Below are 18,803 nucleotides of genomic sequence, written 5' to 3'. Positions count from 1 at the left end.
AAAACCTTTGATGAAAACCCGTAGAAAGCATCTGGGGGACTGATCAACTTCACTCTTGTAACCTCAGCTCCCACGGTGACAGCTGACATAGGAACTTAGGACTTTTGACTCCAGCTCTGGGGATCTTTGTGTGTGATCACACTGTACATAGCGGAAAGCTTTTTGTCAGCAGAGCACGTGGACTGTCCTGGAAAGAATTGTAAAAACAAATTACACAACTAAGCGATACACTGTTTTCTTTATACAAAGTTTTAATAACATGGTCAATTTAAAGTAGGTTATATGGCCTCAGAAGTGGCTCCAGTATCCTTTGATATTCAGTTACTTAAAGAAACACAATAGATCCCTAGCCAGGTAGCTCAGTTGGTTACAGCATTGTCCTGAGACACTAAGGTTGCAGGTTGGATCCATGGTCAAGGCACTTACTATTATAGAATCAACCAATGAATGCATAGATGGGTGGAACAACAAATCAATGTTTCTCTCTCTCCCCCGCCCCTTCTTCTCTCACTAAAATCAATCAATAAAAGAAAGAAACAAGCATTTTGAGGTGGTAAAATATAATATAGATCAGGGGTAGTCAACCTTTTTATACCTACCGCCCACTTTTGTATCTCTGTTAGTAGTAACATTTTCTAACCGCCCACCGGTTCCACAGTCATAGTGATTTATAAAGTAGGGAAGTAACTTTACTTTATAAAATTTATAAAGCAGAGTTACAGCAAGTTAAAGCATATAATAATAATTACTGGCCCTGGCCGGTTGGCTCAGCGGTAGAGCGTCGGCCTGGTGTGCGGGGGACCCCAGTTCGATTCCCAGCCAGGGCACACAGGAGAAGCGCCCATCTGCTTCTCCACCCCTCCCCCTCTCCTTCCTCTCTGTCTCTCTCTTCCCCTCCCGCGGCTGAGGCTCCATTGGAGCAAAGATGGCCAGGGCTCTGGGGATGGCTCCTTGACCTCTGCCCCAGGCGCTAGAGTGGCTCTGGTCGCAACAGAGCAACGCCCCGGAGGGGCAGAGCATCGCCCCCTGGTGGGCGTGCTGGGTGGATCCCGGTCAGGCACATGCAGGAGTCTGACTGTCTCTCCCCGTTTCCAGCTTCAGAAAAATACAAAAAAAAAAAAATTACCAAGTCCTTTATGTCAGATTTTTGCTAAGTTTGGCAGAATAAATCTTTTTTTTTTTTTTTTTCCACAGAGAGAGAGTCAGAGAGAGGGATAGACAGGGACAGACAGGAACGGAGAGATGAGAAGCATCAATCATTAGTTTTTCACTGCGCATTGCAACACCTTAATTGTTCATTGATTGCTTTCTCATACGTGCCTTGACCGTGGGCCTTCAGCAGACCGAGTAACCCCTTGCTCAAGCCAGCGACCTTGGGCTCAAGCTGGTGAGCTTGTACTCAAACCAGATGAGCCCTTGCTCAGGCTGGCGACCTCGAGGTCTCAAACATGACTCTTCCGCGTCCCAGTCCAACGCTCTATCCGCTGCACCACCGCCCAGTCAGGCCAGAATAAATCTTTATAAAACAACTTACTATAGTTAAATCTGTCTTTTTATTTATACTTTGGTTGCTCTGCTACCGCCCACCATGAAAGCTGGAACACCCACTAGTGGGCAGTACGAACCAGGTTGACTACCACTGATATAGATGAATGGATTTATTTAATAATTTAAATTTAACCAATTTTTAAAAATGATCTGGATATGAAAATGCTTATGATGCATTGTTAAGTGGAGAATAAAGGATACTAAATCATGATTATATAATATATAACTGAAAATTAACTTGTTACCAGAGGGGAAGGAGGGAGGGGAAGATGAAGAAGATTAAGAGGTCACATATATGATGTGACCAAAGTAGACTAGACTTTGGGTGGAGAGCACACAATGGAGTATGCAGATGTTATAAAATTGTACACCTGAATTTTTTTCTTCTTCTATTTTTCTGAAGCTGGAAACAGGGAGGCAGTCAGACAGACTCCTGCATGCGCCCAATTGGGATCCACTCGGCATGCCCACCAGGGGGCGATGCTCCACCCATCTGGGGTGTTGCTCTGTTGCAACCAGAGCCATTCTAGCGCCTGAGGCAGAGGCCATAGAGCCATCCTCAGCGCCCGGGCTAACTTTGCTCCAATGGAGCCTTGGCTGCGGGAGGGGAAAGAGAGAGACAGAGAGGAAGGAGAGGGGGAGGGGTGGAGAAGCAGATGGGCGCTTCTCCTGTGTGCCCTGGCCGGGAATCGAACCTGGGATTCCTGCATGCCAGGCTGACGCTCTACCACTAAGCCAACCGGCCAGGGCCAATACTGTTATATTTTTAATGATCATGATGTGTTTCTAGTTATTGACTCATACTTTACTAAAATAGTAAATTTATAGCTTATTTAATAATTTCCCTATTGATTGACACTTAAGCCAGTCCTGAGTTTTTATTTTTATAGAAGATACTGCAGAGATCTGTTTTGCTGTAGGCTTTTTCTTCTTTGAATCATTAATTCAGAATATACTTATATACAGAATATCATACACACACACATATATCAAGGCTATTATATAAGTTCATTGACTACTTATTGCCATTTTGAATTCGAGTTGAATCAATTTATAATGCCATCATAGAAATGGAAGTGTATTGGTTTCACCCATAGTATCACCAGTGTTGGTTGTTGGAAATGATTATAGCTTTTTAAATGCAATGATAGGTGGATAACAGAGCAATCAACTATCTGTAGAACTCTTTTTGTGTTTATGTATTGCAGTAATAGTTTTATCATTTATGTAACTTCAGAAAAGCATGTTAAAAACCTTCACAACCTTTCTCCCCCATTTTTTATTTCTTAAATAAATAGAATCAAGCTATAGTAGTCGCCTGGGGTCAGCAGCTGGCATTCTTGAGCTGGGTGGAAGGCAGGCATTTTAGTGATCAAGGTGAAAATGTGGCTGAAATTAACAGACAAGTTGGTCAGAAACTTGGACTCTCAAGTGGAGAACAGGTAAGCACAAAATGTGATGACAATGACATTCTTCTAACAACATGTAAAATAGCAATGGAAATAAAATTTAAAGTTTAGTTTTGTGGGGGTTTTTTAAGGAGAGATGACACCTAACTTGTTTGCTACTATAATTAGTCCAGGATGTTCAAGTTGACTACATATACCATTGCTAAGTTATTATTCACTATGTGCTCTGTTAAGTTATTATCTTGTAGTCCACCATGCTCTCTAGTTGGCTTTTGTATTGTTTTACTCACTTCCCAGGTTCCCTAATTTTGTTGTTGTGCGATTATTATTATTATTATTATTTCTGAAGTGAGAAGTGGGGAGGCAGAGACAGACTCCGCATGCACCTGATGGGGATCCACCCACCATGTCCACCAAGGGGCAATACTCTGCCCATCTGGGCTGTTGCTCCACTGCAACTGGAGCCATTCTAGCATCTGAGGCAGAGGCCATGGAGCCATCCTCAGTGCCTAGGCCAACTTTCCTCCAATGGAGCCTTGGCTGTGGAAGGGAAAGAGAGAGAATGAGAGAAAGGAGAGGGGGAAGGGTGAAGAAGTAGATGGGTGCCTCTCCTGTGTGCCCTGGTTGGGAATTGAACCTGGTACTTCCACATGCCAGGCCGATGCTTTACTGCTGAGCCAGCTGGCCAGGGCTACAATTATTTTTGCTTTATCAATTAGTTCATTTTACTTTCTATTATTGAACTTTGTTTTATTTGTTTCTGACAAATTTTCTAACCTTCCAGAGTTATAGTTGACTTTTTAAAATCCTGTAAAAGAGTGTTATTATTTTTCCATTTTTATCTTGCCTATGATTTTTTTTTTTTTTGTATTTTTCTGAAGTTGGAAATGGGAGAGGCAGTCAGACAGACTCCTGCATGTGCCCGACCGGGATCCACCCAGCATGCCCACCAGGGGGCGATGCTCTGCCCATCTGGGGCATTGCTCTGTTGCAACTGGAGCCATTCTGGTGCCTGTGGCAGAGGCCATGGAGCCATCCTCAGCGCCTGGGCTGGCTGCGGGAGGGGAAGAGAGGGACAGAGAGGAAGGAGAGGGGGAGGGGTGGAGAAGCAGATGGGCGCTTCTCCTGTGTGCCCTGGCTTGGAATCGAACCCAGGACTCCTGCACACCAGACCGACGCTCTACCACTGAGCCAGCCGGCCAGGGCTTCCCTATGAATTTAATATGCTTAAATTGTAAACTCCAAAGCTTAAGGACTCATGTCTATTTTATTATTTATTCTATTCATCAGTTCTTTTAAAAATATTTTAAACTGTAGAGATAATGTATTGTTTATTACAAATACTTTATAATTGAAAGTAAAAACATTTTTTCTTTCTCTAACCCCAGCCTCAGAATTAATGTGTACTGTATGTTGGGATCTCACTAGACCTTTAGGATTTAAAGAATGAGATGATACATATTTCTGCCATCTTTTCCCAGAAACTATATCAGAGATACTTTTTTTTGTCTTATGAACAATATACATCGAGTATTTCTGTATATAGGGATTTAGTGAAAACTGAATTACCAAGTTTAGTGGACTGCACATTTGAAAATCTGATAGGTGGGGCTAACTTGCTTTCTAGTACCGGTTTCCCCCAACAGTACACAAGCGTGTCATACCTTTTAAACTTGTTTTGAACACGTGCATGTTTCTGATGAGAACAGACAACTGATGGGAAATCCATAGGCCCAGCACTAGTCCTTTGCTTACCCTAGATTTTTGCCAGAATCTTAAAACTTTAGCACCAGAGTGTCAGGAAATCACTAACTTTGGTGCTTTGTGCTACAAACCTAGGGAGATGGAGTATTTTGTCCAGGATTTCATAGCAGATTCCAGTTCTCTCTCTGAGTGTGTGCCACTTCCCTGTGGGGACATCAGCCTCCTACTCCTCTCTCTCTCTCTCTCTCTCTCTCTCTCACACACACACACACACACACACACAGTTACATATCTAAAGAGAGGACTTATTTTTTTAGGATGAAAAATGTCTTTTAAAAGTAGTTTTACATTTTCATTCTTTCCAGGTGTTTCTCAAGCCATGTTCCCATGTGGTGCCTTGTCAACAAGTTGAGGTGGAACCCCTCTCAGCAGATGACTGGGAGATACTGGTAAAGAGAATAAAATGACAACTATTCTAGTTTAAGATTAAACTACTTCGAGATATCAATGTCTTTATCTATTTTTTTAAATCTTTTAATTTTTTGTATTTTTTTTTCTGTTGGAAACGGGGAGGCAGTCAGACTCCTGCATGTGCCTGACCGGGATCCACCCGGCACGCCCACCAGGGGGCAATGCTCTGCCCATCTGGGGCGTTGCTCTGTTGCAACCAGAGCCATTCTAGCACCTGAGGCAGAGACCATGGAGCCATCCTCAGCGCCCGGGCCAACTTTGCTCCAATGGAGCCTTGGCTGCAGGAGGGGAAAAGAGAGACAGAGAGGAAGGAGAGGGGGAGGGGTGGAGAAGCAGATGGGCGCTTCTCCTGTGTGCCCTGGCTCGGAATTGAACCTGGGACTCCTGCACACCAGACCGACGCTCTACCACTGAGCCATCCGGCCAGGGCTTTATTTATTTTTAAAGATTTTATTTATTGAATTTTACAGAGAGGAAAGAGAGAGTAAGGGGGGAGTGGAGGAGTGGGAAGCATCAACTCGTAGTAGTTGCTTCTCATATATGCCTTGACCATGCAAGTCCATGGTTTCAAACTGGTGACCTCAGCGTTCCAGGTCAACACTTGATCCACTACGCCACTACAGGCCAGGCCTCAATGTCTTTAGATTTCTCTTCTCTGAGGGTCATCATATATATTCTGAGTTAGTTTGAGTTATAAGAATGAATTGATATTTTCCTATTAAACATGGAATGAGCAAAATGTAAAATGAATTGATCTTTTTGTTGTTGGTTCTAGGAACTGCATGCTGCTTCCCTTGAACAGCATCTTCTAGATCAAATTAGAATAGTATTTCCAAATGCCATTTTTCCTGTTTGGGTTGATCAACAAACTTACATATTTATCCAAATCGGTAGGTGCCATTGTAGTATTTACCCTCATACTGCACCACACAGAATTGAGTCTAGAGCAGAAGTGACAGGCACTAACAAGCTTTATTTTCTACACAGTTGCACTAATGCCTTCTGCTACTTATGGAAGGTTGGAGGGTGACACCAGACTCCTTATTCAGCCAAAGACCCGCGAAGCTAAAGAGAATACATTTTCAGAAGTAGATGATGCACGTGGAACATTTTATAATTATGTCAGAGGCCAAAAAGGATTGACAAAAGAACTGCGAACCGATCAACTTCAGTCAAACACTGGAAGAGTCACAGATTCAGAGGATACTATTGACTCACCATCAATACCAAGCTTATGGACTATGATAGGAAGCATTTTTTCTTTTGGGTCTGAGAAGAAACAAGAGACATCCTGGGGTGTAACTGAAATCAATGCATTCAAAAATATGCAGTCAAAAGTTGTCCCTCTAGACAATATTTTCAGAGTATGCAGATCGCAGCCTCCTAGCGTATGCAGCGCATCGGCCACGTCTGTGTTTCACAAACACTGTGCCGTTCACGTATTTCCATGGGACCAGGAATATTTTGAATCAGAGCCCAGCTTTACTGTGACCTATGGAGAGTTAGTTCATCTACTTTCTCCAAAGCAACAACAAAGTCAAACAAAGCAAAATGTCTTTTCATTGGAAAAAGAGAAGCAGATGTCAGAGCCACTACATCAAAAACAGATTAGCCCAGGGTATAGTCAGGAAGGTGGTAAGGCCTGTGTGGTAAAGGTAGTCTGGAATGGACTGGAAGAATTGAAGAATGCCATAAAATACACCAAAAATGTAGAAGCCCTACATCTTGGGAAGGTCTGGGTTAGTATAAATTTTATAATTAGGAAATAATTTTGTTGTTTCAACTTAACCAAATTATGAACTAGAATAGTATCTTCTATATAAATTGAAAACCAGTATAATAAGAAATAGTATCCAAAATTGGTGCAGGGACATGTTTCTGGTTATAAAGTCAAGTCCTTGTTTGGGTATTTTGTACCTAAGTAAACTTGGGCATAAAATCTTGATGCAGACCCAGAGAGGTCACAGTTACTTGGCAGGATTGAATAGATAGGAATTGGAACGAGGAGTCTTACCCAGGCAAGGTGACTGGAGTTCATGCTTAGCTTGAGGTGCCCTACAAAGCCTTACATCTTTAATACCTGCAGCAGGCTCATTTCCAAGTTCTTGAAAGCAGAGGAAGGGTTTGTTGTGTACTGGGGGAAATGCCCCATGTAGGGAGGGGCCCAAGGCCTCCCCTAACAGTACGTGGACTGGAATGGACCCAGAAGCTGCTCACCTTGCTGGTATCAGTTCTTTGCATAACCGGGAGAGTAAGTAGACAGAGAAACTAGTGTTCCACCTTATCTGGGTCTCAAATATGAAAGCAACCCTTCTGTGAAATAAGTCACCAGCCCCATTTATTTGAACCTAATTTTGTTGTTTAAATTTTTTATTGAATTGATTGGGGTGACATTGGTTAATAAAATTATACAGGTTTTAGGTGCACAGTTCTACAGTACATCATCTGTACATTCCACTGTGTGTTCACCACCCCAGGGCAGATCTCTCTCCATCACCACCTATCCCCCCCTCTGCCCTCCTAATTTTGAACCATTTGAAGTGAAACTTCATGGTGAGGAAGGGAAGAAATTGTTAAGGTAGTGAAGAAAAATAGGAAGAGACGGGATTCCTTTGTAGGTTTCTTTTACTGTTAACAGTTTAATGTATGACCTTTACACAGGAGACTTACAAAGATTTAAACTCTGTGGCTACATCATTTTCTAAGGCTCTGGACCCTTGCTTATTATTTTCTTTTAGCTCTAAATTCAGTTTAGGAGGTCCTACTGCATTGTCTAGCGGGGAAACTTGTCATGACTTACCTCCTTTATTAATGGTTCTGCCGTTAGGTGCAAATACCCCTATATTCCCTTGAAATTGTCTGGTGAGGACTGAGTGAAGAAGTGATGATGGTAAAATCTTGGGACCACAAAGCTAGCTGCGAGGAGTGTGCACCTCCTACTACTTTAAAGGTGGGGCCATGCCACTGAAGAATGTCAGTAGTTTCTTTTCCATCAGGTGCTCAGACAGGTTTGACTTGATAGGTAGACATTGATCACATTCTAAAGAGGATGTTAAAGAAATGTAGAGGATATACTATGAGTCATGATAATATAATTTCACCTGAATTCATAGAAGTTAACTTGACTATCTGCTGTGGACTGTTTTTTAATCAAGCATTAAACAATTATATTTTTGTTTTTAAATTTCAGATTCCAGGTGACCTGAGAAAGAGACTAAATATAGAAATGCATGCAGTAGTCAGAATAACTTCAGTGGGAGTTACCCCTAAGATCCCAAGATCTCTAAAATTACAGCCTAGAGAAAACTTAGTAAGTTCAAATTTATGTCATGTCACAATTGTTTTACATGTGTAGTCAAATTTCTAGTTGCTTTTGTTGAATAATAGGTAATACTCCTTTTTGCTTTATTGTAGCAAAATATGTGTAACAGAAAAATGCTATTTTAACCGTTTTCAAGTGTACAGTTCAGTGGCATTAATTCCATTCTTAATGTTGTGCAACCATCATGCTATTTCCAAAAAAACTTTTCCATCCCCCATCAGAAACTCTGTGACCCTGGTAACCTCTAATCTATATGTATTGCTTGTTTTAGATATTTCATATAAATGGAATTATATAATATTTATCCTTTGTGTCTGACTTATTTAACATCCATGTTGTGGCATGTATTTTACTTTTCTACTCTGTTAATTCTTTAGAAACTGGTGTGGTCAGGAAATGAGGGATTGAACTTAATTTTAAAATCTTTTTAATAGTGCATTGTCATCTACCATTTTAGGTTACCAGTTCTCAGAGTATTATAATGCAGGAAAGTTATTGTATTATATGTTTAAAAAATTCTTTCTCTGAATATTCGGATGGTACTTTTGCATCCTCAGGATCATAATAAGTCACTATGTTATGGAAGAACCAATTGAACAGAACTTTCTCGCTGATGAAACCCCAGATGAGACAGCTTATATTACATGACTGGAGAAGAGGAAAGCAAAGAGAATAAATGCCATTTCCAGAACAGTGTGTAACTGAGCATTTAACACATTGGCTCAGCAATACACAGTGATTTGTGGTTTAAAATTTTTGGTTATTGACCTTGGTATTTTTCAAAGTTAGGGCTCTTATGTTTGAAAATAATTAGCCATGGTCATGAAGGTTTTCTTTTTTCTTTTTCTTTTTTTTGTCTCAATGATAGGATATTACTAGAGAGCTCCTTTTCTGTCCTAAGTTGCTTATTTTAGTGGAAGCTTTGACCATGGCAAGTCTCTCTGTACTATGGTTATATAGAGTGTGTCCGAAAAGTCATGATGCACTTTTTTTTTGTTGTTTTTTTTTTGTATTTTCCGAAGCTGGAAACGGGGAGAGACAGTCAGACTCCCGCATGCGCCCGACCAGGATCCACCCGGCACGCCCACCAGGGGGCGACGCTCTGCCCACCAGGGGGCGATGCTCTGCCCCTCCGGGCGTCGCTCTGTTGCGACCAGAGCCACTCTAGCGCCTGGGGCAGAGGCCAAGGAGCCATCCCCAGTGCCCGGGCCATCTTTGCTCCAATGGAGCCTCGCTGCGGGAGGGGAAGAGAGAGACAGAGAGGAAGGAGAGGGGGAGGGTAGAGAAGCAGATGGGCGCTTCTCCTGTGTGCCCTGGCTGGGAATCGAACCCGGGACCCCTTGCACGCCAGGCCGACGCTCTACCACTGAGCCAACCGGCCAGGGCCACATGATGCACTTTTGACTGGTCACAGGAAAGCAACAAAAGATGATAGAAATGTGAAATCTGCACCAAATAAAAGGAAAACCCTCCCAGTTTCTGTAGAATGATGTGGCAGCATGTGCACATGCACAGATGATGACGTAACACTGTGTATACAGCGGAGCAGCCCATGGCTATGCCAGTCGAGATGTGGATGGTACAGAGGAAAGTTCAGTGTGTTCTGTGGGTTGCTAAACTTGATTCCGTGACCAAAGTGCAATGTGAATATCGGTGCGTTTATAACGAAGCGCCACCACATAGGAATAACATTACTCAGTGGAATAAGCAGTTGAAGGAAACCGGCAGTTCGGTGGAGAAACCCCGTTCTGGTAGGCCATCAGTCAGTGACGAGTCTGTAGAGGCTATACGGGATAGCTACCTAAGGAGCCCTAAAAAATCTGTGTGTGAGCCCACATTGAACTGCACTGAATAGGTATGAAACTGGGAGAGTTTTCCTTTTATTTGGTGCGATTTTACTTTTTTTTTTAATAAATAAATTTTTATTAATTTTAATGGGATGACATCAATAAATCAGGGTACATATATTCAAAGAAAACATGTCCAGGTTATCTTGTCACTCAATTATGTTGCATACCCATCACCTAAAGTCAGATTGTCCTCCGTCACCTTCTATCTAGTTTTCTTTGTGCCCCTCCCCCACTCCCTCCATCCCTCCCCCCGCCCCCTGTAACCACCACACTCTTGTCCATGTCTCTTAGTCTTGTTTTTATGTCCCACCAATGTATAGAATCCTGTAGTTCTTGTTTTTTTTTCCGATTTACTTAATTCACTCCGTATAATGTTATCAAAATCCCACCATTTTGTTATAAATGATCCGATATCATCATTTCTTATGGCTGAATAGTATACCATGGTGTATATGTGCCATATCTTCTTTATCCAGTCTTCTATTTTTTTTTACAGTGATTAAAGCCCTTAAGCAAACTCTTGGCCAATACAGCAAGAATCCATAAAAGAGTAGTGTCCTTAACATGTTCACCAAATCCAAGTTGGCACCATCACCATGCCAAATCCCTGAAAAATGCAACCCAACCCCAGTTCAGTCTGTTAGGAGCTGTCACAAGGAGCAGGAGTCCAGGAAAAGTCCATATCCAGGAAAAGTCCGCATGGTACTGGAATTGTTGTCACAATTCCCTACTTTGCAGCTCATGTCCAAGTCCCAATGACCACTGCTTCTAGCTGGTAATGATTCAGGTAGACTGGAAAAGCCATCTGCAGCATGTGTAGAGATGGAGCTTCTGTTCTCCTCTTCCTGGAGAGATGAGACCAGGTTGCTTTTCCCTGGAGCTCTGCGACTGTGGCGTGGAAAAGAGAACCTTGGGATACACTAAGCTGGGTGGCAAAGGTAGATTCATAATAGAAGTTGGCAAAAGGGGGAAAGAGAGCTCTAAATTAGGAGTAGGTCCCAGCCTGAAATATGTGTGGGGCATTGAGGTAGATGGAATAAAGGAAACACTATATATTGAACAAAGCAGCAGAAAATAGGACTATCAACACCCACAACAGAGATCTTCGAGGGAAGAATAAAAAACCTGACTATTCAGGCAAGACATAGTTAAGTGGCCCTTGTGCAAATGAGATCAGTTTACCTGCTTCTTGGAAGAAATACCCTAGGCTCGTCCACAGTGTCGTAGATGGGGCCGACGGCCCTGGGCACCTTCAGCCTTCAGTGGCAAACCCCAGCTTTCTGGGCAAGGTTAGGTCATAGGTGGCTGGAGCAGGGCTGGAAGAGACTGAACCCTCCCTTAGAGGAGCGAGGGGGAAGCCCACCTTCCAGTGTCCCTGTTTCCTCACAAGGCATGTAAGTCTGGCAGGCTTTAGCTCAATGACCTTCCTTTCCACTATTGAAGCAGGACCCAGATGGCATCCTATGAGACCCCTTTGGGGTATTGGAGCCTTTAAGGGTGTATCCTAAAAGCTGGTAGTTCACCTGATCTCTATTGGGCTTTTTCTGCCTCTTGGTATCTTTTTTTTTTTTTTTATGTTTTTATTTTATTTTATTTTTTTAATTTTTTTTTTTTTTTTAATTTTTTTGAAGCTGGAAACAGGGAGAGACAGTCAGACAGACTCCCGCATGCGCCCGACCGGGATCCACCCGGCACGCCCACCAGGGGCGACGCTCTGCCCACCAGGGGGCGATGCTCTGCCCATCCTGGGCGTCGCCATGTTGCGACCAGAGCCACTCTAGCGCCTGAGGCAGAGGCCACAGAGCCATCCCCAGCGCCCGGGCCATCTTTGCTCCAATGGAGCCTTGGCTGCGGGAGGGGAAGAGAGAGACAGAGAGGGAAAGCGCGGCGGAGGGGTGGAGAAGCAAATGGACGCTTCTCCTGTGTGCCCTGGCCGGGAATCGAACCCGGGTCCTCCGCACGCTAGGCCGACGCTCTACCGCTGAGCCAACCGGCCAGGGCTTGCCTCTTGGTATCTTAAAAGCCATGCTCAGAAGATCTCACTGAGGGGTTTGAGGATCCCCATCCGCCTATATAAATCTTTTCCATATATCAGGAGCTATTTGGAAAAAGACAAAACAGTGTTATTAGCGATTTCACATTTCTGTTGTCTTTTGTTGTTTTCCTTGACCGGTCAAAAGTGCACCATGACTTTATGAACACTGTATATATCACTTGGGGCATAAAGATGTTTGACTCTAGAGGAGTAGTGAGTTGCTTTCTGATTCTAAAAGTCTTGATTTTAAATAATTCTCATTTTTATTTTATGATTTCACTTAGGTCTTTAATCCCATTGCCTAGTAATATCCAAAGAAGTAACTTTCTGTGGTACTTAAGAGTGGGAAAGTGGTATCTCTCTTGGTTTAGGCTGCTTTAGTAGTGGTTAGATTCTGGCCTGGCTTTATCGGCAGAAAAATGCTTGACTCTGGATGAGGTGAGATAATTTACTAGTTGAGAAATGACAGAGATTTTACTTTCCTAGGCAGATATTCATCATTTTTCCTATATGAGTTTTTGTTTTTCCTATTTTTAATATAAAATAGGTTTTAAAAACTTAATAATTTTAATTTGAAAGCCTTAAAATTAGCAATGTTTTTCTTGGAATTTCTTTATATCTATTATCAGTTTATTAACACTCTACTTGTTGAGTATATCAGCACTGAAGTCAACTTAACACAAAAAAAGAAAAAGTGATTTCACATACAGAGTTTATTTCTGTCATGTACGGAGAAGTTTCAGGGAGCTCTAGGTGGTTAGACCATGTCATCAAGGATCTAGGCTCCTCCTTTGGTCTTTCTCTTCTGCCATCCTTAGCCTGTGACTTTCCTTCTCTTAGAAGCCTGAGATTTGTTTTACTACTTGGCATCATCTCTTCATTCCAGGCAGCCCCAGGAAAGGCGCAAGGCAAATGCCTTTTCCTTGCAAGGTTTCTGTACTGTTTAATTAGGAGGAGAAGCCCTTTGCAAGGATGGCTGATTGCATGGCATTGGCCAGAGGCCAGCCACGTGCGTGCGTACACACGCACACCTTCCTTACACATAAACACACACCCACACACATACCTACCTCTCACCCCGAGTCCCCTCCCCCTCCAGGCCAGGAATCCAAGCTCAGAGTTTGCTTTCCCACCTCTATAGTAGAGGCAAAGGGAGTGGGGCTGGAATTACTATCCAGTGGACCAGATTACAGCAGTGTGTAGTGCTGGGCATAGAGAAAAAGTTTAAAATTTTGCCACTTTGTTACATTGTACTGGTACTGGCTGTAATGTCACATCTTAAATCTGTATTTACAGAATGTGAACAGCTTTCTGTTTTTGTTTGGTAAGGTTTACATTTTATTAGCAAGATAAGATGTTAAAATAGGGACATTAAGGTTAAAGTTCTGGTATTAGGACAATTTATTACTGTTTTTATTTTTATTCTCTCTGGTAGCCTAAAGACATAAGTGAAGAAAACATAAAAACTGTATTCTATTCATGGCTACAACAGTCCACTACGACCACTATTCCTTTAATAATATCAGAGGAAGAATATATTAAGCTGGAAATGAAAGATGGTATGTAAATTTTATTTGTCTTTTTGATATTTTTCCTATTGAAGTCATGAAATTTTTCAGTTTTTCCACTTGTGACACATCTGAACAGGAAATATAACAGTGATAATTAAATTTTTCATACCGAAGAATGCCTTTACTTAAGTTTAAATAAATTTAATATTTAAAATATTAAATTATCTCATCTCAGTTTTGGTACTGTACATTTATTACTTTCTTTTCAACAGGGTTGAAGGAGTTTTCTCTGAATATAGTTCATTCTTGGGAAAAAGAAAAAGAAAAAAATATTTTTCTTTTGAGTACCAATCTGCTGCAGAAGATCACAATACAAGTAATTGCATACTATTGAATATTTAATGAAATAAAGTTTGTCACTTGTGATTGGTAATAAAGTATGAATTTACCTGTAAGTCTTTGCATCCTAAAATGTATTAGAAACTCAAATGATATATGTAAGGAATAACTTGATTTAAAATATTTCATTCTATAATCTTTTTAACTTAATAAACCCTAAAGTTAAATTTGATGTCTCAGTGCAGTTAAATATCAGAAATAGAGCTGATTGTGTTAACTGGCAAATTGATCATGATTTATAATGCTTCCTCAATTGAAACAAAGAAAAATTTAGCTATAATGGTTTGAGTTTTTTTATTTTTTTAAATGGTTTGAGTTTTAAAATTCAAATTTGTTCTTACAGTTTTGGTGCACAACCATTATAATTTTGGCAATTCTTAAATTCTCAACTCTTTACAAATATTATATCACTTTACTTTCAGAAGTATTTTTAAAGTGTTTATTTTAGACCATTATGTTTTAGTATATTTACTCTTGTCATTGTAAAATTGAAGATGTTCTAGTCATTTAGAATTTCATTGGTTTGGAACTAGACACTATTTCTCTTTTAAAATTTAACTGAAGGAATACCATTCAGAGAAGATACAAATGTAAGATGTATGAAAAGAATGGGTGACCCAAATCAAAATTGCAAATGAAGATCTATAAAATACATTAAGAAGATGACAGTCTTTACTGCCTATTGACTATAAACATTTCTGTTCCTTGGATGAGTAAATTATTACTGTCAAGGCTATTTTAAGTAATGATCTTGCATGTACACTGTATCTTTTCTCTCTGGTATAACATTCATCAATTTCGTTTTCTGGGACTCAAGAAAAACAGGCAAAAGATGCAACTTTAAAATTAAAAACTGTTTTTTTCCTTGCTACTATAGGTCCTTCTAGATCCTATGCTAAAAGAAGAAAGCAGTGAGGAAATTGACTTTATTCTTCCTTTTTTAAAGCTGAGCCATCTGGGGTAAGAAGTCATGGACAAACTAGCATGTTCAGAGACATGTTCAACATTATCTCTGGCGAGGTTTCTAGGTGTAAATATTAAAGTAGATGTTAATGTCAATGAATAATCTTACTAATGCATTAGTAGATATTTTTCAAAGACCGGTTCTGTTTTCACACCTACTTTAATAATTTACCTTGTCTTCTTAAATAACAAAGTGAAGCTTATTAGAAATTTTACTTTGAGCCTGACCTGTGCTGGCACAGTGGATGGAGTGTCAACCTGGAATGCTGAGGTTGCCGGTTCGAGGCCCCAGGCTTGCCAGGTCAAGGCACATATGAGAAGCGGCTACAAGTTGATGCTTCCCATTCCCCCCAACCCCCTACTCTTTCTCTCTCCCTCCCTCTCTCCTCTCTAAAATCATTAAATAAAATCTTTAAAAACAAATTTTACTTTGAGATTTGATTTGTGAGAAGAAAGCAACTGGATATGACCTGGATCATATGTGTTTGAATTAAAAAATAATTCTTAAAGCTAATAAGTTTATGTTTTAAAACATAAATTTAAAAACATTCATTGAGTGTTTAAAAATATTTCAAATTAAGTTATTCCTTCAGTATCTTATTAATGTGTTAATAGGAGTTAATTGTTTTCCTCAACTTTTAGAACCTCTTAATTTTTTAAATCTTATACAATATGAAATCTCATGTAAACATTACTTTTTAGAATTTTTCACAGAGGCTTTTACTAGAGGTAGTAGTGGTTTGATTTTCTGTGGTAGTATAGTCTATTAATGTTTTATTCAAAGAATTAAACTATAAAATAACAATATTTAAATATATTCATATATAAAGTAAAATCTCTAGTTCTGACTCTAATTTTAGGAATTTCTTATATTATCAAAAGTAAATTGGCAGTCAGAGCCAGGAAGTAGGTTGATTTTCAGGTTTGTATAATCCACAGATTATTAAAACTGGATTTCAAAGGTGATTTTTAAGACAAAGTCTCCAGCTATCCTAGTATTTCGAAATCACCTATTTATGTCTGAAAGTCATTTTGAAGGGGGTGTTTGTGTATGTTAAGTCAGATTCCCTAAGGAGTTCTATTTGGACAAAACTTTTAGTTATTGTATATGTTTGAAAGTAAAAAAATTAGTTTTAAAGCTGTGACTCAGATCTGGTATTAACTCAGTATACTTTTGTTTGTTTTTGTTTTGTTTTGTTCTTGTATTTTTCTGAAGCTGGAAACGGGGAGAGACAGTCAGACAGACTCCCGCATGTGCCCGACCGGGATCCACCCGGCACGCCCACCAGGGGTGACGCTCTGCCCACCAGGGGGCGATGCTCTGCCCCTCCGGGGCGTCGCTCTGCCGCGACCAGAGCCACTCTAGCACCTGGGGCAGAGGCCAAAGAGCCATCCCCAGCGCCCGGGCCATCTTTGCTCCAATGGAGCCTTGGCTGTGGGAGGGGAAGAGAGAGACAGAGAGGAAAGGGGGGGGGGGGTGGAGAAGCAAATGGGCGCTTCTCCTATGTGCCCTGGCCGGGAATCGAACCCGGGTCCCCCGCACACCAGGCCGACACTCTACCGCTGAGCCAACTGGCCAGGGCCTTAACTCAGTATACTTTTAAGTAAGGAAGAGTTTCTAAGATTTTACTCTTAAAAATCATTACCCTAGGCCTGACCTGTGGTGGCGCAGTGGATCAAGCGTCGACCTGGAATGCTGAGGTTGCCATTCAAAACCCTGGGCATTCCCGGTCAAGACACATATGGGAGTTGATGCTTCCTGATCCTCCCCCCTTCTCTTTCTATCTCTTTCTCTCTCTCTCTCTTCTCTAAAATGAATAAATAAATAAAATTTAAAAAAAATCATTACCCTAAATAAAAGAAAGTTTTATATTTTTTATAGCTAGATTTTATTCTGCTTCAGTGTTCTATCATAGAACAATTTACATATTTTGCAGAGGAGTGGCTTCCTTAGGCGCACCGTCCGTGGAGCACGTCACTCACAGCCTCCTGGGACGCCCTTTATCCCGGCAGCTGACGTCTCATGTGGCAGGACTTCGGAATGGGGCCCTTTTACTCACAGGAGGGAAGGTAGGAGGTTCAAGTGTGTGCATTTTCATTACCTAGTCACTTTTCATGCCTCTCTGGGTTTTGATCATCCGTTATATAGGGTTATGAATATGAGACGTGGAGAGCACTCGTTTGTTCACTAATATTTTTGAATGCCTGCTAGCAGATATTGGGAAAGTGGTGACAAATAAGGTGATGCTTCCGTGCCCTCGTCTGTGTCACTTTTTGCAATTGTATGGTTTTTCTTTTTCAGGGTATAGATAGGGTGTGTTGACAGGGTTGATTGATTTTAAATATTGAACCAGCCCTGGCCAGTTAGCTCAGTAGGTTAGAGCATCATCCCAATATGCAGAGGATGCTGGTTCAATCTTTAGTTGGGGCACATACAGGAACAGATTAGTGTTTCTGTCTCTTTACCTTTCTTTCTCTCTAAAGTTAATTAAAAAAGAAAAAAAAAGTTCTTCCTAAAAAAATATAAACAATAAAAAAAATGTTGAGCCTGCCTTACATACCTGTAATAAATCCCACATGGTTGTGGTATATTATTCTTTTTATACCTTGCTGAGTTCTGTTTGTTGATATTCTGTTGATTTTTGCATCTAAATTCATGAGAGATATTACCCTACAATTTTCTGTTTCCTACTCTTTGTCTGGTTTTGCGGTCAGAGTAATAAAGGGCTGAGAGATGTTTCTTACTGTTTTATTTTCTGGAAGAGATTATATAGAATTGGTGTTCATTCTTCCTTACATAGAAAAAGCTCCAGTGAAGCCATCTGGGCCTGGAGATGTTTTTATTCTTCATTTTTTAATTATAAATTTAATTTTCTTCAATGTTTATCTTGGTAGACATTTGATAGTTTGTAGTTTTTTGTTTTGTTTTTTGTATTTTTCCGAAGTTAGAAGCAGGGCGGTAGTCAGACAGACTCCCACATGTGCCTGACCAGGATCCACCTGGCATGCCCACCAGGGGGCGATGCTCTGCCCATCTGGGGCATTGCTCCATTGCAGCTGGAGCCATTCTAGCGCCTGAGTCGGAGGCCATGGAGTCATCCTCAGCTCTCGGACCAACTTTGTTCCTATGGAGCCCTGGCTGTGGAAGGGGAAGAGAGAGAGAGAAAGAGAGAGGAAGGACAGAGAAAAGGGTGGAGAAGCAGATTGGTGCTTCTCCTGTGCGCCCTGGTCAAGAATCAAACCTGGGACTTCCACACGTGGGGCTGATGCTCTACTGCTGAGCCAACCAGCCAGGGCAATATTTTGTAGTTTTTGAGGAATTGTTCTATGTCAAATTTATGAGCATTAAGTTATACTCTTATCTTTAAAAAAAATTTTTTTTTATTGATTTTAGAGAGAAAGGAATGGGGAGAAACAGGAACACTGATCAGGTTTCTTGTATGTGCCCTGACCAGGGATTGAACCGGCAGCCTCTGCGTTTTAGGACAATACTTTAACCAACTGAGCCATCACCGGGCTCTCTTATTATCCTTTTTTTTTTCAGAGAGAGGGATAGACAGGGACAGACAGACAGACAGGAATGGAGAGATG

At 41.0% G+C, this 18,803-nt stretch overlaps 2 protein-coding genes across 5 annotated transcripts in view; both read left to right on the top strand.

The window, feature by feature from the left end:
* LOC136384220 (calaxin-like) overlaps positions 1-18,803 on the top strand; it is a 154,064-nt gene that overhangs the window by 29,742 nt on the left and 105,519 nt on the right. The window lies entirely within an intron of this gene.
* PEX1 (peroxisomal biogenesis factor 1) overlaps positions 1-18,803 on the top strand; it is a 67,685-nt gene that overhangs the window by 5,395 nt on the left and 43,487 nt on the right. For 3 of the 4 annotated variants that reach the window (XM_066354367.1, XM_066354365.1, XM_066354368.1), the window contains exons 2-10: positions 2,847-2,990; positions 5,027-5,110; positions 5,908-6,022; positions 6,120-6,871; positions 8,323-8,442; positions 13,775-13,898; positions 14,123-14,226; positions 15,127-15,209; positions 17,150-17,282. In XM_066354367.1, the coding sequence (XP_066210464.1) occupies positions 2,847-2,990; positions 5,027-5,110; positions 5,908-6,022; positions 6,120-6,871; positions 8,323-8,442; positions 13,775-13,898; positions 14,123-14,226; positions 15,127-15,209; positions 17,150-17,282 (1,659 nt within the window). The remainder of the gene's footprint in view (positions 1-2,846; positions 2,991-5,026; positions 5,111-5,907; positions 6,023-6,119; positions 6,872-8,322; positions 8,443-13,774; positions 13,899-14,122; positions 14,227-15,126; positions 15,210-17,149; positions 17,283-18,803) is intronic. The other variant, XM_066354366.1, reaches the window with a different exon arrangement.

This window comes from Saccopteryx leptura, chromosome 12, assembly GCF_036850995.1.
Source record: "Saccopteryx leptura isolate mSacLep1 chromosome 12, mSacLep1_pri_phased_curated, whole genome shotgun sequence".
NCBI lineage: Eukaryota > Metazoa > Chordata > Mammalia > Chiroptera > Emballonuridae > Saccopteryx > Saccopteryx leptura.
This window is presented reverse-complemented; position numbering and strand designations above follow the sequence as displayed.